Here is a 27,333-nt window from a genome sequence, read left to right as displayed (position 1 = left end):
TCAGTTTGTGTTCATTTGGCTTTTTGAAACTTTTTGCACTTTCAACAGAGCTCTGTGCTTAATATTGTATTAGGTTACAAAATCCGACTTTTTGGATGTAATGTTAATGATATGTTAGAAAGACCCCACTGAACATGAAGAACCATATTTGTCATGGTAAAATGTATTTTCTAACGAAAGCGCGTTTTCATCAAACCTACAATATGGCTGCAGTGTGTAGAATGTAGCTGCTCACAAAGGCAACGATGCGACTCTATGAATAGAAGTCAGTGAGTGTCATCTGTATCTGTAGAGGCTGTACCCAGACACTTTTAGCCAAGCTAGTGGTTTGTGTCAGTGAGTGTGAACACACTGTGCCCAGGCTGGTATGGCCGCTCGGGGGGCATGGCCCAGAAGTTACTGGAGGAGGAGTTGAGACGTAAAGCAGACAAAAAGGCCCAGAGTCTCCAGGCCGCGTCCGAGCTGGAGTTGGAGAGGAGAAACATCCTGAATGCCATGCGATACAGAGAGCCAGAAAGAGGTGTGGTTCACGGACTCTGCCGTTTCTCGACCGCTCCTGACCACTCCTGTCTAATCAATGTAGGACCCAATCAATTAAGCAACCCAGCTCAGCCGATCAATCGCGTTTGGCATGCACTTCCAGATTTTACAAACTGTCTTGATCATGAATCACTGGTCGTATTGTTGTTTCCTGAATGTTTGATTCCTGATCGATGGATAAATCATAAGCTCTCATCTCCTGACTCCTTCCTCTCCCATTGGCTCTCGTCTTTATTTACTGACTCCCTCTCCTCTCCTCTCTCATTGGTCCACAGTGACTAGCAGCGGTGGGCTGGACGAGGCATCGTGGAGGAATGGCCAGCAGAGCCAGTCCCAGGCAGAGCTAGAGAGGCAGCAGATCCTGCAGGAGATGAAGAAGAAGACCCAACTGACCACAGACAACAGCTGGATCCGCCAGTGCACTACCACCAGCAAGGACCCCACTGCCAGCCTCATCAGCAGGTGCTCTAACAGTGGCTCCGCTGGCCTGGGGGTGTGGGGGTGGTGGATCAGTACAGTACACTGTATGTGTTGAATGATAGATAGGGTTAATTAAGCCAGCCTGACTGACCCCATCAGAAGGTATACTCTAGCTGGGGCTCCGCTGGCCTATGTTACGCTGTCCGTATTAGGATAGTGCCACATGACTCTGAAACATCTTCTATATAACGACAATAAAAAATTGAGTAAAAGTTTTTTTAGTTACTTTAAAGTTTTGGGCTCGAGCCTTGGATGCCAGTCTGTTTTATGTTTTCAGGGGAGTCAATATCAAAATAGTTGGCTAAGTAAGAAACATATTGGCCTGCGCTATTCACGATATTTGGGTGCTTACGCTAACCCACTAACATCCACTAATGTGTTCAACATTTCAGAGGTGAGTCTCTGGACAACCTGGACACTGCGCCCCGCTCTTCTTGGCGCTCATCGTGGTCAACCTCGTCCATCGGTGGTGGCGGTGGTGGCAACAGCGGCAGCGGGGTCGGTGGTCGTCCCGGCTCAGCCACCCTGCCCTCCTCCCTCTCCATGAGCTCCCTCAGAGGGCCCGGGGGGAGCAACCCGTCTTCCTGGTCCCAATGCTCGCCATCTCCCTCCCCCACTCCTCCTTCTGGCCTCGAAATCGAGTCACGCCCATCCTCGCAGCAACGCAGCAGGTAAAACATCTAATGTCCAATCGCATGGCAGAATACTGCTTAACAAAATAACTGAGTAGGTAGATTTGCTTTCAATCACTGATACAGTGTCAGATATTGGAAATAAAAGTCTGATTCTAGATCTCAGGTTAACGGGTAACACCAATTTTCGAGAATGTCTTATACAATGGCTTAAAGTTATGAAAGTAACTCCAGGTGTAAAATAGTAAATAATGACTACTTCTCAGAGAGTATTAAATTGTCAAGAGGAGTAAAACAAGGTTGTCCGCCATTGGCATATCTATTTATTATGGCCATCAAAATGTTAGCTGTTAAAATCAGATCCAACAATAATATCAAGGGTTTAGAAATCCAGGGCTTAAAAACAAAGGTGTCATTGTACCTTGACGATTCCCGTTTTCTTTTAAATCTGCAATTTGGATCTCTGCACAGCCTCGTAGAGGAGCTCAATAATTTTTCTAACCTGATTACAACCAAATTATTACATATTGGATCGCTAAAAAATACAAATTTTACATTATTGTGTAGTTTACCAATAAAATGGTTTGACTGAACTGGACATACTCTGTATTCATATCCCAAAAGAAATGATCTCACTACAATACATTTTTATACAAAGTTTTGTGAAAAAATATATGCAAATGTCTGCTCTATCCAAAATTACAACCAACTGATTACAGCATTACCACAAAATGAGATGAGGCAAGTGGAAGAGGGAGAAGGTAAGGAACTTGTCTGTCGGCCCTGCATTAAAGACCAAAATTGGTTAAAGAAAATTGTAATAAATAAAAAGTTATACCAGTTTCTTTTAAGGACAAAAAAAAAATGACAAGTGCGCCATACAGGTTACAAACTAGCTGGAGATTTTCGATGTACCGATTCCATGGCACATGGTTTATGAACTAATACACAAAACTTACACCTGATTCAAGACTTCGTTTTTCAATTAAAATTATAATAACAAACATTTTGTGACCAATATAATATTATACAGTGCCCTTGGAAAGTATTCAGACCCCTTGACTTTTTCCACATTTTGTTACGTTACAGCCTTATTCTAATATTGATTAAATATACAGTTGAATTCAGAAGTTTACAAATACCTTAGCCAAATATATTTAAACTCAGTTTTTGACAATTCCTGATATTAAATTCTAGTAGAAATCCCCTGTCTTATGTCAGTTAGCATCACCACTTTATTTTAAGAAAGTGAAATGTCAGAATAATAGTAGAGAGAATGATTTATATTTATTTTATATTAAAGTACGTTCCTCTCTAGAAGACAGAACGCGTCTACTTTCTGAGTGGTATGATGGATGCATGGTCCCGTGGTGTTATACTTGCGTACTATTGTTTGTACAGATGAACGTGGTACCTTCAGGCATTTGGAGATTTCTCCCAAGGATGAACCAGACTTGTGAAAGTCTGGCTAGTGTCCTAAGTTTTCATAACTGTGACCTTAATTGCACACCATCTGTAAGCAGTTAGTGTCTTAATGACCGTTCCACAGGTGCATGTTCATTAATTGTTTTTGGTTCATTGAACAAGCATGGGAAACAGTGTTTAAACCCTTTACAATGAAGATCTGTGAAGTTATTTGGATTTTTACGAATTATCTTTGAATGACAGAGTCCTGAAAAAGGAACGTTTCTTTTTTTGCTGAGTTTATAATTATTTCCCCTCTATGGTCTATTTATTGCCTTACCTCTCTAATCTTTTACATTTGCCCACACTGTACATAGATTTTTCTATTGTGTTATTGACTGTTCGGTTTTTTATATGTAACTCTGTGTTGTTGTTTTTGTCGAACTGCTTTGCTTTATCTTGGCCAGGTCGCAGTTGTAAAAGAGAACTTTTTCTCAACTAGCCTACCTGGTTAAATAAAGGTTAAAAATAAATAAATAAAGGTTAAATAAAATATATAAATAATTATGACATTTGACCCAATTCCTCTTCCTGAACGTGTGTGTGAGTTGGTCGGTGGGCATGTGTATTGGAGCTGCAGGTAGCCTTGCATTTAGGCCAGTAACCGAAAGGTCGCTGGTTCAAATCCCTGAGCTGACTAGGTGAAAAATCTGTATGTGTCCTTGAGCAAGGTCTAGATAAGAGCATCTGCTAAATGACTAAAATGTAAATGTAATCTCGGTTATCCAGTCTGTGTGTGTGTTCTGGGTTCTCCAGTCTAGTCACAGTTCTGCGATCTGTAATCTCAGGTCAGTGAGTGGCAAGAAAGTCTGTACGTTCTGTGACACGGTCCTGGGCAAGGGAGCCGCCATGATCATCGAGTCCCTGGGACTCTGTTATCATTTGACCTGTTTCAAGGTGAGAGTTCAAAGTTCAAGACCAGACCTCCCTGAACTGGAGACTGAGGTCGTGATTGATCCATTACAGAGACTAAACCTATCTTGTCATCTCAGTACTAACCTAATCAACAGAATGAGGCTTTCCTAATATGGATACCATGACCCTGATCAATGTCTTACTAACCTAAAAAGCATGAAGGGGTCACAATCTGAGCTGATCCTGTTTAATGGCACATACAAAACCAGGGAAACAGAAGTCCAAAAGGGATAGTAACTTCCAATGATATTGACTGGAGTAATGATTCCACTAACTTTTCAGTTATTTGAAAAATACACTATCTTCCAAATTCCCTAAGCAATATAACTTGCTACAGAAATAGCAACCAGTAATGGCACATTGTTTTCATGGTTTTCTGAATGTGTCATGAAATCTGACTGCATTTGTTCTAAACCACACTAATCAATCCTTTACCTTACTATTTCCTAACACCAACACACTTGATTTGTATTAATTCATCCTGGGGCTTCTAACATCACAAGCTTCCAAAAGTCCCTACATGTATGCTTGGGCTTGAACTGTCAGTTTTACTTATCTCAATGGTCTGGCTGTCAGTCAAGTGTCAGGTGTTTCTCATTGGCTCTGTCTATCTGGCTGTGGCTCCGAGGGTATATGTCTTACTGCTCTCCCATTGGCTGCTCCTTTTGTGTCTGTGCAACTCATCTTTTCCTCCAGAGGGCAACTGTCCTCTCAGCTCCCCAACTGAGAGTGAGGGATCTGGCCTAGCCCTCATTGACCATTTCCCTCTCTCCCTACCTTCCAGTGCATTGACTGCAAGTCCGACCTGGGAGGATCGGAGGCCGGAGCTGAGGTCAGAATACGGAGCCGACAGCTCTACTGTAACTCCTGCTACGTGCGATTCAAAAGTGAGTTTGAATTTTGACTTCAGCTGGGTACCAGTTGAAAAGTGTGGCAACTAGATTATAAAACTCCATAGTCACATTTGACCAGTATCACCAATAATAACAAGGTTCCTGTTACTATGTGTTCTGTTGTGTCAGTTATATTATGTTTAGTTGTGCCTTGTCATTTAGTGATATGCTGTGTTTGTGTTATCGAATACTATCATTTGATTTAGTGTTATAACCTTTATCATCTTTCCCCTCTAGCTGGACAGCCAACCTCCATGTGACATCGCTGTACTACAGCAGATTCAGGAAGAGACCATTCTTGACAACAACCCATGAACACTGCAATCACGACAACAAGCCGTAACACTTTGCTAGATGACAAGTTTAGATGTATTAATGTGTATTATGATTCTGCAAAAAGCCCTTATTCTTCAATGAACTACTATCTTATTATTTCTTATTATTATTGTATCCATGAGAGGGTGAGATTGACAAAAAAAGTTAACATGTTTATTTCAAAGTAGTATTATTATTATTAACGATTGCTTGTACACATTTTGAGGGACGTGCACCTGCAAGTTTGAGTTTTACCTGGAAGTAGGTTTGGAAAATTCTGAAAACTTTCAAAAAGTTCCCAGGTTTTTCATAAATCCCAGATGGAGGGTTTGGGGAATTTTGCAACCCTAGCTGGAAACAATACTGGAAATTGATGTTGGTGTTGTCCATAAGGTTATTGATCCTGATTCCTTCATATTTCAGAAACGTAAGAGTTTTCGTGCTAGGCCGAGGGAAGCCTGCGTTTTCTTCTCCTTTGGGGTTCCTTTTCATCTGTGCCTTTTTTGTTTGTGATGGTGGGAAGGTTATTTAGATTAAATGGATTCAAAAGATATTTAAAACAATGGCATGGTTGGTTAGAGAGAGTGAGCAATTATTGGGGAGTTGTTGTTCTTTCTCATTAATAAAATGAATCTTATACATTTGAGATGTTAAAATAATTTTTGCCAGAGAAACAATATATAATATATGGGATTGAGGCAAATGTTGTTCAATAACATTTGTAAATAAAAATTGTGATCCAGACTCGGACTTCGTCTTTTTTAATAGAAGGTAACTGTATTTTGTACCATAATCATTATGACAGTCTCTTGCTGTCTCTTAGTGCAGAGTGATTATCCAAAATCTCATTGTTAAAAATCTCATGTTTTTAAACAACTAATTGACCGATATTTCAATGAATTGAATTCCATTTCGTAGATTTTTCTGAGATCACTTCTTAGTTTCTGTAGTGATGAATCAGATCAAGCCTGAAAATGTGATTATTTTGTACAAATTGAACCGACCTCAAAAAGCACTAATCGCTATCTGTCTGTCTTCCCTGTTCTCTCTCTTTCAATGAGTTGGTGAGCAGGGTTGAGAGGACCTGTTGCCACAAGAAAAGGGCAACAACCAGTGAAGAACAAATACCTTAGTATATACAACCCATATTGGTTTATTTATTACCCTTTTGTACTTTAACTATTTGCAAATAATTTGACAATTGAGAGGAATTTTTAGTTTGATGCTGTTGTGAGTAATGTTTACTGTTTATTTATTTCACTTGCTTCGACAATGTAAACATATGTTTCCCATGCCAATAAAGCCCCTTAAATTGAAATTGGAGAGAGAGAGAGACTCGAAACCTAATGTCTACATGGCCCACCACTCCTGCACGTGAACAGCCTACGACCACGTCCACCTCTACAAGGCAGCAATCCCAACTTTTGCCAGGAACCTGAAGGACGCAAAATCACACTACTTGAACAGAGCTTTGTTCAATCATGAGGCATCAAAGCCAAAGGAGCTGAATACTATAAAGAAATGCTATAGATGGAAAGAGAGTAGTGTGGAAATCTACCCCAAAACATTTAGGCAACAACCAATTCAATCCCTTCTAGACAATTTCCTTGACAAAATGTTCAGTGATAGTGGTGTAAACTTGGCAGTAGAAAACCTAAACAGTATATTTGCCCTCTCAGCTTCCCTATCAAATCAAAAAATGTCAAGCAGACAACCTAAGAAAATGAACAACAATGACAAATTGCCAACCAAGTCATAGACTGTTCTCTCTATTACCGCATGGCAACCAGACAGTTTTTACCCCCAAGCCATAAGACTTGTGAACAGGTAATCAAATGGCTAACCGGACTATTTGCATTGTATGCCCCCCCCACCCCTCTTTTTACCCTGCTGCTACTCTCTGTTTATCAGATATGCATAGTCACTTTAACTATACATTCATGTACATAATACCTCAATTAGCCCGACCAACCAGTGCCCCTGCACATTGGCTAATTGGGCTATCTGCATTATGTCCCGCCACCCACCACCGCCAACCTCTCTTTTACACTACTGCTACTCTCTGTTTATCATATATGCATAGTCACTTTAACCATGTCTACATGTACAGTTGAAGTCAGAAGTTTACATACACCTTAGCCAAATTCATTTAAACTCAGTTTTTCACAAATCCTGACATTTAATCCTAGTAAAAATGCCCTGTCTTAGGTAAGTTAGGATCACCATTTTATTTAAGAATGTGAAATGTCAGAATAATAGTAGAGAGAATTATTTATTTCAGCTTTGATTTCTTTCATCACATCACCAGTGGGTCAGAAGATTACATACAGTCAATTAGTATTTGGTTGCATTGCCTTTAAATTGTTTAACTTGGGTCAAACGTTTCGGGTAGCCTTCCACAAGCTTCCCACAAGTTGGGTGAATTTTGGCCCATTCCTCCTGACAGAGCTGTTGTAACTGAGTCAGGTTTGTATTCGTGCTCACACACGCTTTTTCAGTTCTGCCCACAAATGTTCTATGGGATTGAGGTCAGGGCTTTGTGATGGCCACTCCAATGCCTTGACTTTGTTGTCCTTAAGCCGTTTTGCCACAACTTTGGAAGTATGCTTGGGGTCATTGTCCATTTGGAAGACCCATTTGTGACCAAGCTTTAACTTCCTGACTGATGTCTTGAGATGATGCTATAATATAAACACATAATTTTCCTACCTCATGAAGCCATCTATTTTGTGAAGTGCACCAGTCCCTCCTATAGAAAAGCACCCCCACAACATGATGCTGCCACCCCCGTGCTTCAAGGTTGGGATGGTGCTCTTCGGCTTGCAAGTCTCCCCCTTTTTCCTCCAAACATAACGATGGTCATTATGGCCAAACAGTTCTATTTTTGTTTCATCAGACCAGAGGACATTTCTCCAAAAAGCACTATATTTGTCCCCATTTTTATGGCGGTTTTGGAGCAGTGGCTTCTTCCTTGCTGAGCGGCCTTTCAGGTTATTTCGATATAAGACTCGTTTTACTGTGGAAATAGATACTTTTGTACCTGTTTCCTCCAGCATCTTCACAAGGTCCTTTGCTGTTGTTCTGGGCTTGATTTGCACTTTTCGGATCAAAGTACGTTCATCTCTAGGAGACGGAATGCGTCTCCTTCCTGAGCAATATGACAGCTGCGTGGTCCCATGGTGTTTATACTTGCGTACGATTGTTCGTACTGGCGGCAGGTGCTCCAGAGGCTTATAGCCCTGATACACATAATGGTCACCCAGAACATTGCGTTACGTGGCACCAAAGACAGGATGAACAAGCCAAATAATGGGAACTTTCTGAAGTTTGTGGAAATGCTAGGTATCTTTGATGGAATCATGAAGGAGCATATAAGGAGAGTGCATTCCAAAGAAACACATGTACACTACCTCGGTAAAATAATCCAGAATGAAATCACTGAAATGCTGGCACAAGAGATCCAGCAGACAGTGTGCAGTGTTCCAAGATGAACAACTTTGGCTTCATGTGCACAGTGTTCATTAGGTATGATATCTTGTTTGAAGTGAACATCACTTGTAAGAGTTTGCAGGCATTGAGTTTTAACCTTTCACTAGCAATGGCTGAATTGAACTCAACCAGGATATTCCTCCAAGACTACCGCTCCGATGCAGGTTTCGCTGGTGCATTAGCAAGCTCAAAAAAGCTGACAGAGGAGATGGGTGTTGAGCCCTGATTCCCAGTGCAGTCCACGGTTCATCCCAGGAAGAAAACTGACCCTCAGCAGAAATTCAAAGTACATTTCTTTAATCAGATTCTTGATTCTGCTATCCAGTACATCAACAAGCGCTTTACTCAGCTTGAAGAGCACAGCAGTGTTTTCAGCATGATGTACAACATCCCCACCATCAAGGACATGGATACCGCAGCACTTACCAGGGACTGCGCAACACTGGAGAGTGCCGTTACGTACGAGGATTCCAAGGACATCGACGCAAAAGATCTGTGTCATGAGCAGGAGACTGGACAGTGAGGCAAAACCCCTCGACGCACTGGAGTACATATCCAGATACCAAATGGCCTCCTGTATCCCAATGCCTTTGTTGCCCTGAGAGTTCTTCTCACACTCCCTGTGACAGTGGCAAGTGGAGAGCGCACATTCTCCAAGCTCAAACTCATCAAAAACTACCTGCACTCTACTATGAGTCAAGAGAGACCCAATAGACTCGCCACATATCAATTGAGCATGAGTCGGCTTACAAAATCAACCTCCAAGAAGCAGTGCGTGCTTTTGCTGCTAGGAAGGCCAGGTGAGTCAACCTGCCTGAATAAAAGGTAAGCGTTAATCAAACACTTGGAATACTTTGTAAGATTACTCAATTATCTATCAGCTGTTTACTTATATTTTTATTTATTTAAATAGACTACATCCTAGTCTCACTCTCCCTCACGCTATCTCTCTGTCTCTCTCAGATGATTTGATTTCAGGACCATGGACAGCTATTGAGAGGAAACATCCCTGACTGCAATGCAGCACCAAAGAAGAGGAAGGAAGCCACTTTAGGCGGAGACTAAATAAATAAATAAACGCTAAAAATGACGTTGGTCAATCAAATTCGATATGTACAGTTGAAGTCAGAAGTTTACATACACTTAGATTGGAGTCATTAAAACACGTTTTTCAACCACTCCACAAATTCTACGTTAACAAACTATAGTTTTGGCAAGTTGGTTAGGACATCTACATTGTGCATGACACAAAGTGTGTATGAAGTAAGTTTTCCAACAATTGTTAACAGACAGATTATTTCACTTATAAGTCACTGTATCACAATTCCAGTTGGTCAGAAGTTTACATACACTAAGTTGACTGTGCCTTTAAACAGCTTGAAAAATTCCAGAAAATTATGTCATGGCTTTAGAAGCTTCGGATAGGCTAATTGACATAATTTGAGTCAATTGGAGGTGTACCTGTGGATGTCTGTCAAGGCCTACCTTCAAACTCAGTGCCTCTTTGCTTGACATCATGTTGAGATATACCTGCTGGAACGTGTGCTTTACCTAGCATAGACTTATAGATGACCTGAAGCCAGTGGGTCTAGCGACGAATATGTAGCGAGGGCCAGCCGACTAGAGCATACAGGTCGCAGTGGTGGGTGGTATAAGGTGATTTGGTAACAAAACGAATGGCATTGTGATAGACTGCATCCAGTTTGCTGAGTAGAGTATTGGAAGCTATTTTATAGATGACAGGTGTGCCTTCTTAAAAAGATACAGAAGATATGGCAACGACAGCTCAAATAAGCAAAGAGAAACGACAGTACAACATTACATTAATGAAGGTCAGTCAATACGGAAAATGTCAGGAACTTCGAAAGTTTCGTCAAGTGTAGTCGCAAAAACCATCAAGCTCTATGATGAATCTGGCTCTCATGAGGACCGCCACACGAACGGAAGACCCAGTGTTATCTCTGCTGCAGAAAGATAAGTTCATTAGAGTTACCAGCCTCAGAAAATGTAGCCCAAATAAATGCTTCACAGAGTTCAAGTAACAGACACATCTCAACATCAACTGTTCGGAGGAGATCAGGCCTTCATGATTGAATTGCTGCAAATAAACTACTACTAAAGGACACCGATAAGAAGAAAATACTTGCTTGGTCCTAGAAACACTAGCAATGTACATAGACCAGTGGAAATTTGTCCATTGGTCTGGAGTCCAAATTGGAGATTTTTGGTTCCAACCACCGTGTCTTTGTGAGACGCGGTGTGGGTGAACGGAGGAGGAGGAGGTGTTATGGTTAAATAAAGGTGAAATAAAAAATGTATAAAAAATGGTGTGGGGCTGCTTTGCTGATGACACTGTCTGTGATTTATTTAGAATTCAAGGCACACTTAACCAGCATGGCTACCACAGCATTCTGCAGCGATATGCCATCCCATCTGGTTAGCGCTTAGTGGGACTATCATTTGTTTTCAACAGGACAATGAGCTAACACACCTCCAGGCTGTGTAAGGGCTATTTTACGAAGAAGGAGAGTGATGGAGTGCTGCATCAAATGACCTGGCCTCCACAATCACCCGACCTCAACCAAATTGAGATGGTTTAGGATGAGTCGGACCGCAGAGTGTAGGAAAAGCAGCCAACAAGAGCTCAGCATATTCAAGGCAAAGGGTGGCTATTTGAAGAGTCTTTGCTACATGAGTCCATACATGTTATTTCATAGTTTTGATGTCTTCACTATTATTCTATAATGTAGAAAATAGTAAAAATAAAGAAAACCCTTGAATGAGTAGGTGTTCTGAAACCTTTGACCGGTGGTGTACTTGTTGACAGTCATTCAAGATATAGGTCAATGCAACAGTTAAAATCCCATATTATTAAATTAGTGCCACTGCGATCTGAGAGTAAATAAAAAACGTCAACGATGTTTGGGCCATAGACGCTGACAAGGGAAAAAGTACATTTTCTGGTCGTGTCTGTGGATTGAGTTGAAAAGGGATGTTTTTACACCTCCAGCCTTGGAAGAGAAGGCTGATTGATAAACTTGAAACATCCAGCTGGATCTCAGACACAGCTGCTCAGTGACATTAATGTGCCTCAATATTCTTTTTAGCTCTGCTCTACCTAGTTTGCAGGCTTCTGATCCAGGTGTCATGATCAGACAGGGTCTCATTGGCTGTGTTCATGTGGACCATCAGTTCAGCTTGCATTGTTTTTAAAGACTCAATTTCTTGACACATGGCTTTGGTAGGACCTTGTTGGGTCCCTGGAGAGTTGTTATTGTCGATGCTTAAAGTTTATTTTACAAGTGAGTTAGTGACACAATTAGCCTACCACCAATATTCGGATCTGCCTAAAAGGCACTTATGTGGCCATTTTTAGGGCATCTTGAAATGTGTTCCATGTGTGGTGCGTAAATATGTAGTGAATGAAAATATTTCCAAAAAGCCGTATCTAGTTAAGGTAAGGTGTTGTTTAATTGGGCTAGACGTGCCTCTAGCAACCCACGTCAACAACATCCAGTGAAACTGCAGAGTGTGAAATTAAACATTCATGAAAATAAAAGTATCATACATCATTTAAAAGTTTAACTTCTTGTTAATCCATTCGCTTTGTCAGATTTCAAAAAGGCTTTATGGCGAAAGCATACCATGCGATTATCTGAGGACAGCGCCCCGCATACAAAAGCATTAATAACATTTTCCATACCAGCAGAGGCGTGCGTCACAAAAGTAAGAAATAGTGATAAAATAAATAACTTACTTTGAAGATCTTCCTCTGTTTGCAATCCCAAGGTTCCCAGCTACATATCAAATGGTAGTTCTGTTCGATAAATTCCTTCTTTATCTCCCAAAAAAGCCAGTTTAGTTGGAGCGCTTGATTCAGTAATCCACCTGTTCCTCTCGTTCAAAATGCATACAAAGGAATCCCAAAAGTTACCAATAAACTTCGTCCAAACGAGTCAAACAGCGTTTCTAATCACTCCTCAGGTACCCTAATATGTAAATACATGATACAATTTAAGATGGAGAATAGTGTGTTCAATACCGGAGATAAATAACGAAGTGTGCGCCCTCATCCACGCACGCCACAAGACTACAGTCAAAATGAGAGCCACCATGAAAAACTGCAAATTCTACTTTGGTTTACTTTGGGCACCTCAGTCATCCGAACTTCCGAATACTGCCCCTTATCCCTAAGAAGTTTTTAAGGTAAGGGAGTTTTTGCATAAGAGCAATAGAAATGCAGAAATACATATGCTATGAAGCTTTACAATGCAATAACTTGTTGATTCCCAAGTGGCAATTCATTCTGAGATGACACAGTGCTTCAAACTGGACAAACACACACTGACAGTATAACAAAATATAAGCACTTATTAAGGCATCAGTTAAAGGTGCATAGCGCAACTTAAGAAACTAAAAGCTAATTGTAGCCACAGTTCTAAATGATCTGTAGAATAGTCCCTAGGTATTCCTTAATAATGGTCTTATTAACCAGGGGATGTTCTTGGGAACAATCAAGGCCCTGCGACTATTGGTGGATCACTTGAGACAGCGCAGGCGGTGTCCAATTGGAAACAGTTTGAAGAAAGAGGTCAGACTTCTGACTTCCCCGGTGATTAGAGCAGGTGTTCACAATGAATCGGAGGCAGTTCCTGTTCTTGTTAGAGAGAAACATGAACCCTTATGGCGAAGCACAGAACTCGATGAAATAACTGTAAAAGGTTGGCAATATCGATTTGTGGACACTCAATGAGTCTGACAGTCATTGGTGTAGAGAATAAAAAGAAGGGTTGAAAGAACATACCCTTGTGGTGAACTTGTGCATGTGAAAGATATGTATGTATAGATAACAATCGAAAAAGATTGGTGTGGATTTGAGCAGTTTTGTCACATATTTTGCTTGAGGGGTGTTAAGATATTTCATATATGGTTTAAGATAAATTATTAAATAATTCTACCCAGAAACTTAACCATTAGGATTAGAGGCTATGTAGCATGAACAAGGAGTAATTAAAAATAATAAACACAGCTTGGAGGGGGGAAGAGAGGAATGCATGTGTCTGCCTAATGAAAACAAAGAGGGTCCTTAACCTATGTTTGAACCGACCCGGTTATAACTGTGGAGATAAAATAAGACAGCGAGAGTCCCTCCAGGTTTTCCGTATCTGTGGGGGACTTGAACTGTCAGCTAAGTGGTAATAAACTGTGGTGAGATTTCAGGAGATAATCCAGTTACAGTGTGTAATGTATGTGCGTTAGTGGGTTGGGATGGACTTTTGAAGCTGCTTTGCCTTTGTCGGAGAAGAGGAGGGACATCTAAAATGCTATTGGACGAAATGTGAGGTATATAAACCAATGTACATGGTATTATGACCAGAGCTCTCAGAAATAAACGCTGATGATTCATTTTGAGACTAAGCCTCCTTTATGACTGTGGGTTTACAGCGGACATGTTTTTAATACCCTGCCACGCTGCCTTGTAGTTCTTCTGCTCAATATTAATGCTCGTCTGATTGGTTGGATGAGCAGCTTGATTGGACGAGCAGTGTTCCAAGTTGTGCACACTATGTTGTGTTTGAGAACACCTATAGGAAGATCTAATCAATAGCAACACTGGTGGGTGGGTCGTGACAGAGTCAAGATCGAGTCCATGTCAAGACCGAGACCAGAAAAATGCAAGTCTAATTCAAGCCCATGATTGTAATTGTGTTAAATTGCCAACATAATAATAGTTCAAAATGTCCAGTATTTTGTGTTCATACTGCGGAAGAACAGATGTATTCTTTAGCTCAGGGGTTGGTAAACTTTTTTAGCCTGGGATCCAAATGAGAAATTCTGTGTTTTCCTGTGACCCAAGCTCATGAAAACATGACCTCTTTTCAGTCAAATGCGAGGTTTGGTTAGGGAGCCTCCATGCAGCGGAGAGATATGAGTTTTAAAATATAATTTCTTTATGTTTATTATTTTTGGTACTTTTTATCCTTTTTCTCCCCAATTCCATGATATCCAATTGGTAGTTACAGTCCTGTCCCATCGCTGCAACTGCTGTACGAACTCGGAAGAGGCATGGCTGGCCGAAACCTGATGCCGCCAAGCCGCACTGCTTCTTGACACACTGCTCGCTTAACCCGGAAGCCAGCGGCATTAATGTGTCGGAGGAAACATGCACAACTGGCAACCAAAGTCAGTGTGCATGTGCACTCAAACTTCATTGTCTGAGACCTCGAGACTGAGTAAAAATATATCTGAACACTAATACCAGACCGAGACACTCAATGTGTGGTCTTGAGACCAGACTCTCGGTATCTAGTACTAAAACACGGATGCCTGCTAACAAATTTCCTCTTGCTTCAAACCTGGCATTTGGTTAATATTCGACTTTGGAAACAATGTTTCACTTTTTGATCCCCATATCATACAGTTTTTGATCCCCATACCATACAGTTTTTCCTCATTCTGCCACTGAGCAAGCCAATTAACCCACTGTTCCTCGGGCGCCGAAGACGTGGATGCCGATTAAGGCATCCCCCCGCACCTCTATAATTCATTTCAGAGAGGTGTGGAAGACACATTTCAGTTGAAGGCATTCAGTTGTACAACTAACTAGGTATCCCCCTTCCCCTTTCCCATTTAAAAGTTGCATCATATTCCAGTATATATACAATATGTGCCTTGGTATGCAGTACACTAAAAATGATTAGTTTAACAAGGGTTCTTCTAAGATCCTCAAAGTTCTTCGAATAACCTTATGGTTCTTGACACTGAAAAAAGCCCCAGGTTCTTCCAAGAACCCCATTAGGAGGTGGGGTTCATTGTGGAACCTCCTTAGATGGTGGGGGTCCTTGCAGGACCCTAAATGCCCAACTGAAACTTTTGGATTTGAAAGGACAGCAGGTGCAGGCTGAAAAATGTAAAGGTAAGGTATGATCTAAATTGATATTGTTACCATCTATCTTTCACATTTGTGCAAATCTTTTTTAAACAGAAAATGGACACAATTCAATGGATATCAGTCAACAAAGAGGTAAGAATATGTAGGCTATAAGAATATGTTGGGCTATAAGAATATGTCGGGCTATAAGAATATGTTGGGCTATAAGAATATGTAGGCTATAAGAATATGTTGGGCTATAAGAATATGTAGGCTATAAGAATATGTTGGGCTATAAGAATATGTTGGGCTATAAGAATATGTAGGCTATAAGAATATGTTGGGCTATAAGAACGAGGAGACGAGGAGGCATACAAAGAGGTATGAGCCAAAAAGGCAAATTCAGCTCAATCATTAATTGAATCAGATGGCTCATTCATCACATGCTCTGACATTGACAACTACTTTAATGATTTTTCATTAGAAAGATTAGGAAATTCAGACATGACATGCCAGAAACAAATGCTGAAACTGCATGTAACAGTATAGACTCCTGCTGATGTGAGCTGCTGAACAGTGCAATTGCACTTCAGATGTATTTATGGATATGAAAGTGAACTTGCCATTTAAAAAAGGTTTATCTCAGCGGTGAGGCGATCTACTGCCTACGTTTACAGTCAGGGTTTCAATGACATAATTACATAGAATATATGACTAATAACGTACCCATGAATGAATCAGTTGATTTATCCACCTATCCATCTACAGTAGGGCCAAGATCACTAGCCAAACATTGTCGAACATTGCAATTAGAGGACTTTTTTTATTTTTTTATTTTACCTTTAACCAGGCAAGTCAGTTAAAACAAATTGTTATTTTCAATGACGGCCTAGGAACAGTGGGTTAACTGCCTGTTCAGGGGCAGAACGACAGATTTGTACCATGTCAGCTCAGGGTTTTGAACTTGCAACCTTCCGGTCACTAGTCCAACGCTCTAACCACTAGGCTACCCTGCCACCCCATGAACAGAGCCACCATGATTCCATATTCTACATGTAAGAGACAGGTATTTGTTCTACATAGCAGTTCCACATAGCAGTAACCAGAGCTGTCACCAAAAGGTGGAAGCATAATCATCATATAATTATGACACCTTATTTTCTAACAAAATGTGTGTAATTGTAACCTGTGTACACAGGATGGCATCTTAATTGGGAAGTAAGGGCTTGTGGTAATGCCTGGGGCGGAATAAGTGGATTGCCATCAATTTAACCAACCACATGGTTTCCGTGTGTTTGATGCCATTCCATTAGCTCTGTTCCAGCCATTATCATGAGCCGTCCTCCCCTCAGCAGCCTCCTGTGGTACTGTAGTATATAATACTGGAGAATATATATATATTACAGAAACATTTTCAGAAGCTAATCTTTATTTTAACAATGTCTAAAATGTCACAATTTGACAAATCCAAAGACTGAAAAAGACAACAGTTCTGTAAAGAAGTCCTTCAGGGAGGTTCCATGGTCACCTCAGGGCAGGAATACTCTGAGGGCTCCAATCCTTCGCAGCAAGTCTCTCCTGAATCTTTGGCCTTGTTCCATTGAGTTAAAAGACGATTATTCTCTCAGCAGATGGCACTGTTGAGCTGAGGCCCGGTAGGCCAAATACAAGGACTGAAAGATGGTCAAGTAAAGGAATAAAATAATATCCAAGCAAAACAAATGCTAAAGGAAAGAAAATAAGTAAATCATTTCACACCACTCAATGGGAAGTTCAACAAAACTTGGTAAGATATTTAAAAATAAAATTAAACGGGGACGCAAGGGATAGCATTATCCGCTTCATCGGACAACTTCTGTATTGAGCGTGTCATTGGTACTTCATGTTTGAGTTGCTTGTAAGCAGGAATCAGAAGGACAGAGTAAAAATCTGATTTGCCAAATGGAGGGTGAGGGAGAGGTTTGTAGTTTACTATATTTAACCTTTTTTGACAGGGAAGACATATTGAGACCTAGGTCTCTTTTCCAAATGTGCCTTGTATAATAAAATACAACAATACACATTGTACACATAAAACATCACGTCACCCAGAAAAACTGCTACATTCCTCCACAAATAAATCCCCATTCAATATATATATTTGAAATGAATGACACCAGAACGTCAAGATGAACTGTATTTTGATGACACTGGAAGTGTTCAAGAGAACAATACCATTCCTTGTACTAAAGCCTCCTTTTATTTTACAGAAGGGCCATGTTCAATAGTCCAACATTTTCAAACATTGCAGATAGATATGCTATGAGTAGAGCCAACTTGATTCCTTATTCTACATGTCAGAGAAGGGTGTTTGTTCTACATAGCATATTTCTATCTGAACATTCCAAAACTTTGCATGCTGTTAAATGCACACCTGGTCAGTTTGTCAGGTGGCAGGTCACATTTGATCATAACTGTAGGGGGACAGGGACAGTGGCGGAAAGAAAGCTTGTAGCAGCACAGTGATTCAATGGTCACCAGTTACTACAGCCAAAGTTATAAACCCCGCCTATTTCTACAATTTTCTTCTTAAAATGTGATTTTAAACGTAACCTGTAGCACATAATTGAATATGGAATCAATTATTTGCGTCATCTAGCTGCAATGTTCGACAATGTTTGGCTACCGATCTTGGTCCTACTGTATGTGGATAGAAGGATAGGTGGCTAGATCATCTGATTAATTGATGGGCATGTTATTATTCTTATATTCTATATAATTATTTAATTTAATTAAATGTGCAATACAAAGTATTGTGCCTGGGACTATTTATTGACACCATGGCTGTAAAAGTAGGAAGAAGATTGCAAACCAGGACATGCTGATTCCACACTTAGATAAACTTTTTTTAAATGGCACGTTCCCTTTCTCATCTATAAACGCATCTCAAGTGCAAGTGCGCTGTTCAAGCAGCTCACATCAGCAGGAGTGGGGTCATTTTTATTCGGAAGGGCGTCTACCGTAGCTTATCAGTGAAGCCTAGTAGTGTCTAGACATTGGTTTGAATATCTTCATGTCTAGAATAAAAACCTCCAGGCTACTGTTATGACTCAGTTAAATAAAAACAAATAGAATTACAGAAAAACAAATCCAGTGAAATCATCCTTTGAAGTAACGCACATGCTGGGGTTATAATTACATAACCAGTGTCTCTAGTTTCATATGAAAAGGGCTAAAGGCGATTGAATACCTAAACTATTCTGAATAGACATTAACCTTGTTGCCTGAGCCAGCTAACTCCAAGCACAGGATTGGAGCCCCCCTAAAATACTTATCTAATTTCATTTTGGGGGAATTGTCAAATTGTTAAAATGTAGACTATTAAATGTAACATCATTAGCTTTCGGTGTGTGCTTGGATGGTCTTTATGGTCTTCTCAACAGTAGCTGTTTAAGTTATCTGCATTTTATATAAAACAAATACCATTGACACCACGCACTCCTTCACATTAAACCTCTTGGAACTAACCATCCTGGATCCGGGAGAATTGTCATCAACTACACTAATTAGCATAGCGCAACGGTCAAAAAATATTGCTAGAAAATATTCATATTCATGAAATCACAAGTGAAATATAGTGAAACACAGCTTAGCGTTTTGTTAATCACCCTGTCATCTCAGATTTTGAAATTATGCTTTACAGCCAAAGCAAGACAAGCGTTTGTGTAAGTTTATCGATAGCCTAGCATAGCATTATGTCCAGCTAGCAGCAGGAAGCTTGGTCCCGAAAATCAGAAAAGCAATCAAATTAACCGTTTACCTTTGATGATCTTCGGATGTTTTCACTGACGAGACTCCCATTTAGACAGCAAATGTTCCTTTTGTTCCATGAAGATTATTTTTATACCCAAAATACCTCTGTTTGTTTGTCACGAAATCCACTGGAAATAGTGGTAACGACAACACCGAAAGAAATTACAGAAACATGGCAAACATTTTTTATAATTTTGTATTTTTTACCTTTATTTAACTAGGCAAGTCAGTTAAGAACAAATTCTTATTTTCAATGACGGCCTAGGAACAGTGGGTTAACTGCCTGTTCAGGGGCAGAACGACAGATTTGTACCTTGTCAGCTTTTCTAATATCTATTCGATAATATATCAACCGGGACAATTGGCTTTTCAGTAGGAGCGAGAGGAAAAATGACTACCTCTGTCTTTTACGCAAGAATCACACTGAGAGCCCTCAGCTGGCCACTTATGCAATGTAGTCGTTTACGCTCATTCTTCAACATAAAGGCATGAAACTACATCATAATGCACCTTAGGGAATCCGTAGAAAAAGGAATCTGGTTGATATCCCTTTCAGTGGCCAATTGGGGTGCATAGGAATACAAAGGTTTCAAAACATGATTCTCTTCCTGATTGGATTTTTCTTAGGCTTTCGCCTGCAATATCAGTTCTGTTATACTCACAGACAATATTTTGACCGTTTTGGAAACTTTAGAGTGTTTTCTATCCTAAGCTGTCAATTATATGCATATTCTAGCATCTGGTCCTGAGAAGTAGGAGGTTTACTTTGGGAACGTTATTTTTCCAAAAATAAAAATAGTGCCCCCTAGTTTCAAGAGTTAACACAAGCACTTCTGAAAATATTTGTAATATATTTTATTTAAAGTATTTTATACTACAGTACTGATGGACAGAAAGCTGAAATTGTGAGCGGTTTTGTTAAATCACCAGCACACAGCACCCTCCAAAGGTAGACATGAAGAGTGGGCCACTTCGCGGAACTCAGGCATGTCTCTGAAGACCTTACAAATGTTGTTAGGGAGTATCTACGTCAGCCAGGACCACCTTCATCAGAACTTTTTTAATATGTTTTGTTAGAACTAAAGAATAAGGAATACATCATATGTTGGAACTGTATTATCTCAGACATAATTGCACTTTGCTACATCTGTTAAGTGCTGCAAAGACTTATCATTGCGTTAAGTCTTTAGTGGTCAGTAACAATAATGCATTAGTAAGTGTACTAAGACATTTACTTAAACATGTTTGAAAGAAATTAAATGCTATTGACCGAATAATACCTGAATCAATGTTGATGACAGCCAGCCTTGGCAGCCGTTTGAAGAGCAATCAATTAGACAGTCACATCTATGATAATTTACTTGTTGTAGCATATACGTGGCCTGTGGTCACCAATGGTGAGTTCTCTGTCTCACCTGTGTGAATGAACATAAATGCTCAGCTTATAAAGGTGAAGCCTTAAAACCTCTCTGGGATATGTGGGACGGTAGCGTCCCACTTGGCCAAAAGCCAGAGAGAATGCAGCTCCAAATTCAAATAAATTCCTATAAAATTCAAACTTTCATGAAATCACACATGTAAGATAGCAAATTAAAGCTACACGTGTTGTGAATCCAGCCAACGTGTCAGATTTCAAAAAGGATTTTCGGCGAATGCAAACGATGCTATTATCTGATGATAGCACCATAGTAAACAAAGAGAGAAACCATATTTCAACCCTGCAAGTGCAAAACAAAACTCAGAAATAAAAATATAAATCATGCCTTACCTTTTGACGAGCTTCTTCTGTTGGCACTCGAATATGTCCCATAAACGTCACAAATGGTCCTTTTGAACGATTCCATCCATATAAAAAATGTCCATTTATTTGGCGCGTTTGATCCAGAAAAACACCTGTTCCAACTTGCGCAACGTGACTACAAAATATGTCAAAAGTTACCTGTAAACTTTGCCAAAACATTTCAAACTACATTTGTAATACAACTTTAGGTATTTTTTAAAGTAAATAATATATCAAATTGAAGACGGGATGATCTGTGTTCAATACAGGAAGAAAACAAACTGACGCTAGCTTTCTGGTCACTTGCCTCTATCAAACAGTACACATGAAGTGACCCTCGTTTTGAACAGGGCTACTTCTTCATTACACAAAGGAATAATCTCAACCAATTTCTAAAGACTGGTGACATCCAGTGGAAGCGGTAGGAACTCGAAGCCAGTCCCTTAGAAATCTGGATTTCCAATGAAAGGAGAGTGACCTAAAAAAAAAAATCTGAATGGTTTGTCCTCGGGTTTTTGCCTGCTTGCTACACAAGTTCTGTTATACTCACAGACATGATTCAAATAGTTTTAGAAACTTCAGAGTGTTTTCTATCCAGATACTAATAATATGCATATATTATCTTCTGGGGATGAGGAGCAGAAAGTTGAATTTGGGCATGCTTTTCATCCAAAACTCCAAATGCTGCCCCCTATCCAAAGAGAAAAACCTGACAGGCAAGAGAGGAGGGAGTGCATCATTCCAAACAAGTTGTGTCATTAAGATTCAGGTGTTTATGCGAGTGTTTCAATTAGAATCAGATCTTATTCTTTTTACTGGATGTTTTCTTTAGGCTGCATACACAATTAGTCAGTCTAGGATAGGGCATAGCCTTAGGGTTGTGTTGTGTAAAATCTAAGCATCATTACAAGGAATGGTATCGCTCTCTTGAACATCGTGACAACAATATATGAAGCTCACATTTTGGGGGGACAGCAGTGCCATGTTCGGTAGCCGAACATTGTCGAACATCGCAGATGCAAGGAATAGAGCTGATAAGTAGTCTACATGTCAGAGAGGTGTGTTTGTTCTTCATAGTATATTTATGTCTGAACATTCCCAAAATGTTATATCCTGCTGAATACACCCTTGGTCTGTTTGTCGGGTGGACGGTCACGTGTGTTTACGATCAGAGGACCACTGATTCGAGCCAAGTAGTGGGTTAGGGACAGTGGATGAAGCAAAGCTGGTGGCAGCACAGTTACTACATATATACACAGGTTACATATCGGACCAAATCATGAAAGACAAGAATTGTACTTTTGAATTCTGTAAAGTCAGTACGGCAGAGGTGATATTTTTTGTGTGTGTATCAACAATGACAAGCCATCGGGGTCTGATAATCTGGATGGAAATTACTGAGGAGAAAATTACTGAGGAGAGTAGCAGACGATATTGCCTATCCTATTTGCCACATCTTCAATTTAAGCCTACTTGAGAGCATGTGCCCTCAGGCCTGGATGGAAGCTAAAGTCATTCCGTTACCAAGGAACAGTAAAGCCCCCTTTACTGGCTCAAATAACCGACAAGTCAGCCTGTTACCAACCCTTAGTAAACTTTTGGAAAAAAATTGTATTTGACCAGATACAATGCTATTTCACAGTAAACAATCTGACAACAGAATTTCAGTATGCTTATAGGGAAGGACACTCAATAATTGTCACGACATCCGCTGAAGTTGGTGCCTCTCCTTGTTCGGGCGGCGTTCGGCGCTCGTCGTCACCGGCTTTCTAGCTGCCACCGATCCATGTTTCTGTTTTCCATTTGTTATGTCTTGAGTGTACACACCTGGTTCCCATTAAGTTATTATTATTTCCCTATTTAACCCTCTGGTTCCCATTATGTTTTGTACGTGATAATTCCTGTTATGTGTTAGTCGTGCGCGTTAGAGTTTGTTATCCCTACGTGGATTTATTGTACTGTTTTTTTCCCCCGAGTAAAGTATGTTGGGGCTTCCCTGGTTGGCCTATCATGACCCCACTATTTGTTGGCAACAGAGTGCTCTCAAGGGATGGTCACGTCAGTGTTCAGGGAGGTGTATAGGTGTTTCCATAGGTGCAACTATGGTGGAAAGTCCAAACCAGGTCTCCACCATGTACATCCCCCCTGAATATGCCGATTTGGCTCTCGCCTTCTGTAAAAAGAAGGCGACTCAACTACCACCCCATCGACGGGGGGATTGTGCGACAAATCTCCAGGTAGACGCAGCACTTCCCAGGAGTCACTTGTATCCTCTGTCACAGGAGGAGACGGCGGCTATGGAAACATATGTCACCGAATCTCTGGGACAGGGATACATTCGGCCTTCCACTTCACCTGCCTCTTCGAGTTTCTTTTTTATGAAGAAGAAGGATGGTGGTTTACGCCTGTGTATTGACTATAGGGGTTTAAATCAGATTACAGTGAAGTATAGTTACCCTCTGCCTCTCATAGCCAGTGTGACCGAGTCATTGCATGGGGCACGCTTCTTCACCGAATTGGTGCGCATTTGGGAGGGGGATGAGTTGAAGACGGCATTTAGTACCACCTCTGGGCACTATGAGTACCTCATCATGCCATATGGGTTGATGAATGTTCCATCTGTCTTCCAATCATTTGTAGATCAGATTTTCAGAGACCTGCACGGGCAGGGTGTAGTGGTGTATATCGACGACATTCTAATATACTTTGCTACACTCGCCGAGCATGTGTCTCTGGTGCACAAGGTGCATGGTCGACTGTTGCAGCGAGACCTGTATGTTAAGCCTGAGAAATGTCTGTTCTTCCAACAGTCCGTCTCCTTCCTAGGGTACCGCCTGTCCAGAGTCAGGGGTGGAGATGGAGAATGACCGCATTTCAGCCGTGCATAATTGGCCGACTCCAACCACGGTAAAGGAGGTGCAGCAGTTCTTAGGGCTTGCCAAGTACTACCGGAGGTTTATCTGGGGCTTTGGTCAGGTAGATGCTCCCATTACCTCATTGCTGAAGGGGGGACCGGTGCGACTGCAGTGGTCCACTGGGGCGAACAGAGCTTTTTGTCAACTGAAGGCTCTGTTTACCTTGGCTCCTGTGTTGGCTAATCCTGATCCATCCTTAGTGTTCATAGTTGAGGTGGACGCATCCGAGGCTGGGATAGGAGCTGTGCTGTCTCAGCACTCGGGTATGCCACTTAATCCGCCCCTGTGCGTTCTTTTCGAAGAAGCTCAGCCCGGCGGAGTGAAACTAGGATGTGGGGGACCGGGAGCTGTTGGCTATTGTTGGGGCTCTGAAAGAGTGGAGGCATTGGCATTCTCATTTTGACTGACCACCGCAATCTGGAGTACATCCGGGCGGCGAGGAGATTGAATCCTCGCCAGGCAAGGTGGGCCATGTTCTTCACCCGTTTGTGTTCTTCCGATAAGCACGAGGAGTGGGCTCAGGTCTCCAACCTGACTCTGCCCCACTCCCCATGTGCCGCCCCCCAAAAAATGTTTGGGGCTGCCTCTTGTGCCTTTCGCGCTGCCGTGCTGCCTCCTCATATCGCCGCCGCTTAGCTTTCGCTGCCTCCAGCTCTGCCTTGGGGCGGCGATAGTCCCCAGCCTGTGCCCAGGGTCCCTTGCCATCAAGTATCTCTTCCCATGACCAGGAGTCCTGCGATCACTGCTGCTGCTGCTGCCCGTTACCACCCTGCTTGGTCCTTGGTTGGTGGGTGTTTCTGTAAGGGTTTTCTCCTGACGAAGAGGAGTAGTATGAAGGATCGGAGGACCAATGCGCCGCGTGGTAAGTGTCCATAATGTTTTTTGATAAAGACAATACACTTGAACAAAACAACTAACGATTACGTGAATATACAAAACCGAAAACAGTACGCTGTTTGCCAAAGACTCGCACGGAAAACAAACACCCACAACTCAAAAGTGAAACCAGGCTACCAAAGTATGATTCTCAATCAGGGACAACGATTGACAGCTGCCTCTGATTGAGAACCATACTAGGCCAAACACAGAAATCCCAAATTATAGAAAAAACGAACATAGACAACCCATCCAACTTACGCCCTGACCATACTAAAACAAAGACATAACAAAGGAACTAAGATCAGAACGTGACGGTTATGCGTTAGTCGTGCGCGTTAGGGTTTGTTACCCCTACGTGGATTTATTGTACTTTTTATTTTCCCAGAGAAAAGTACGTTATTTTTACTCAGTTCTGTTTCCCGCGCTTGACTCCGTCTACACCTATGCACCACTGACGCTGACAAAAATAAAGCCATACTCTTCCTTCAACACTATCAACAAGGCAGGTCCTACAGACCCTAGTTTTGTCACACCTTGACTACTGTTCAGTCGTGTGGTCACAGGTGCCACAAAAAAATTAAAATAAAAAATAATTTAAATTGGCTCAGAACAGGGCAGCATGGCTGGCCCTTGGTTGTACACAGAGAACTAATATTAATAATATGCATGTCAACTCTCCTGGCTGAAAGTGGACGAGATTGACTTCATCACTACTTTTATTTGTGAGAGGTATTGACATGTTGATTTCACTGAGCTGTCTGTCTAAACTACTGGCACACAGCTTGAACATACATACATAACCCAGAAGACATGCCACAAGAGGTCTCTTCACAGTCCCCAAGTCCAGAAAACCAGATGGCTAGCACGCACTTCAGGACGAGTATGGAGAGCTGACTCAGGTGACATCAAATTGAGGACACGCTCCGTTGGGCGAATGTCGTGCCTCATGCACCAACACAGCAACTCTCTTATTACTCTCTCCTCCAATCTCCCCATCAACTCCTTCACGGTCTCTGCTTTGCTTCCTTCGCTCACCTCCAATTTCACCCTGACTGGCTCGGGTTCCATCCTCGGCTCCGCCGACCATCCCGTGTGCCACCCCCCAAAAAATTGTATTGGGGCTGCCTCTCGGGCTTCCTTGCTGCCTCCGCTCTCCTGGCTGCCTCCACCTGTTCCCATGGGAGGCGATCCCTTCCAGCCAGGATCTCCTCCCATGTGTAGGAATCCTTGCGGACCAGGATGTCCTCCCATGTCCAGTCCTCTCTTCCACGCTGCTTGGTCTGTTGGTGGTGGGTAGTTCTATAATGGCTGTTGGAAGAAGAAGGTGTGGACCAAAGGGCAGCGTGGTAAGTGTTCATGATTTAATAATAGAACTGAACAACAAAGAGAACGAACAAAACCAAAACAGTTCTATCTGGTGCAGACACAAAAACAGAAAACAACTACCCACAAAACACAGGTGGGAAAAGGCTACCCAAGTATGGTTCTCAATCAGAGACAACGATAGACAACTGCCTCTGATTGAGAACCACACCCGGCCAAACACACAGAAATAGAAAACATAGAACACACAACATTGAATGCCCACCCCAACTCACGCCCTGACCAAACCAAAATAGAGACATAAAAGGATCTCTAAGGTCAGGGCGTGACAGGTTGTGAGGCCGGTTGGACGTACTGCCAAATTCTCTAAAACAACATTGGAGGCAGCTTATGTTGAATGCACCAAGCTGTCTGTTTAAACTACTAACACACAGCCGACACCCATGCCTACCCCACAAGTCATGCCACCAGAGGTCTCTTCACAATCCCCAACTCCAGAACAGACTATGGGAGGCACACAGTACTACATAGAACCATGACTACATGGAACTCTATTCCACATCAAGTAACTCATGCAAGCAGAAAAAAAGAAGAGAAAAATACCCCTTATGGAACATCAGGGACTGTGAAGACACACACACACAGGCACATACACATGCATACTGTACACACAAACATGATAACATACGCACTATACACACATGGATTTTGTGTTGTAGATATGTGGTAATGGCCTGAGGGCACACACTTAATGTGATGTGAAATCTGTTGTGAAACGTATTGCAATGGTTTTAAAATGGTATAACTGCCTTAATTTTGTTGGACGCCAGGAAGAGTACCTACTTCCTTGGCATCAGCTATTTGGGATCCATAATAAATACAAATCCCTAAACAGCAGCAGCTCACCGATTTCAACAGCTCTCCAACACAGTTAGACTTCCAATACTGCTGAAATAAAAGCAATGACAAGCACTTAGTGTGTCTGCTAACCCAGGTTTGCGCTGATCTGATTGAATCCTGGCCCTAATCTCGGAACCCAGAACCA

At 41.5% G+C, this 27,333-nt stretch overlaps 1 protein-coding gene across 8 annotated transcripts in view; it reads left to right on the top strand.

Moving 5' to 3' along the window:
* The window catches only part of LOC109871121 (LIM domain only protein 7), a 113,104-nt gene extending 107,121 nt beyond the window's left edge, over positions 1–5,983 (top strand). For 4 of the 8 annotated variants that reach the window (XM_031805673.1, XM_031805672.1, XM_031805676.1 and 1 more), the window contains 6 exons: positions 362–520; positions 816–1,002; positions 1,413–1,691; positions 3,905–4,013; positions 4,816–4,918; positions 5,162–5,983. In XM_031805673.1, coding sequence (XP_031661533.1) covers positions 362–520; positions 816–1,002; positions 1,413–1,691; positions 3,905–4,013; positions 4,816–4,918; positions 5,162–5,184 — 860 coding nt within the window. In that variant the 3' untranslated portion in view covers positions 5,185–5,983. The remainder of the gene's footprint in view (positions 1–361; positions 521–815; positions 1,003–1,412; positions 1,692–3,904; positions 4,014–4,815; positions 4,919–5,161) is intronic. The other 4 variants (XM_031805679.1, XM_031805677.1, XM_031805674.1 and 1 more) reach the window with 3 other exon arrangements.
* The last annotated feature ends 21,350 nt before the right edge of the window (positions 5,984–27,333 follow it).

The sequence above is a fragment of the Oncorhynchus kisutch genome, linkage group LG26 (assembly GCF_002021735.2).
Source record: "Oncorhynchus kisutch isolate 150728-3 linkage group LG26, Okis_V2, whole genome shotgun sequence".
NCBI classification, from domain to species: Eukaryota; Metazoa; Chordata; class Actinopteri; order Salmoniformes; family Salmonidae; genus Oncorhynchus; species Oncorhynchus kisutch.
The sequence above is the reverse complement of the archived record's forward strand: the minus strand, read 5'-3'. Positions and strand labels throughout refer to the sequence as shown.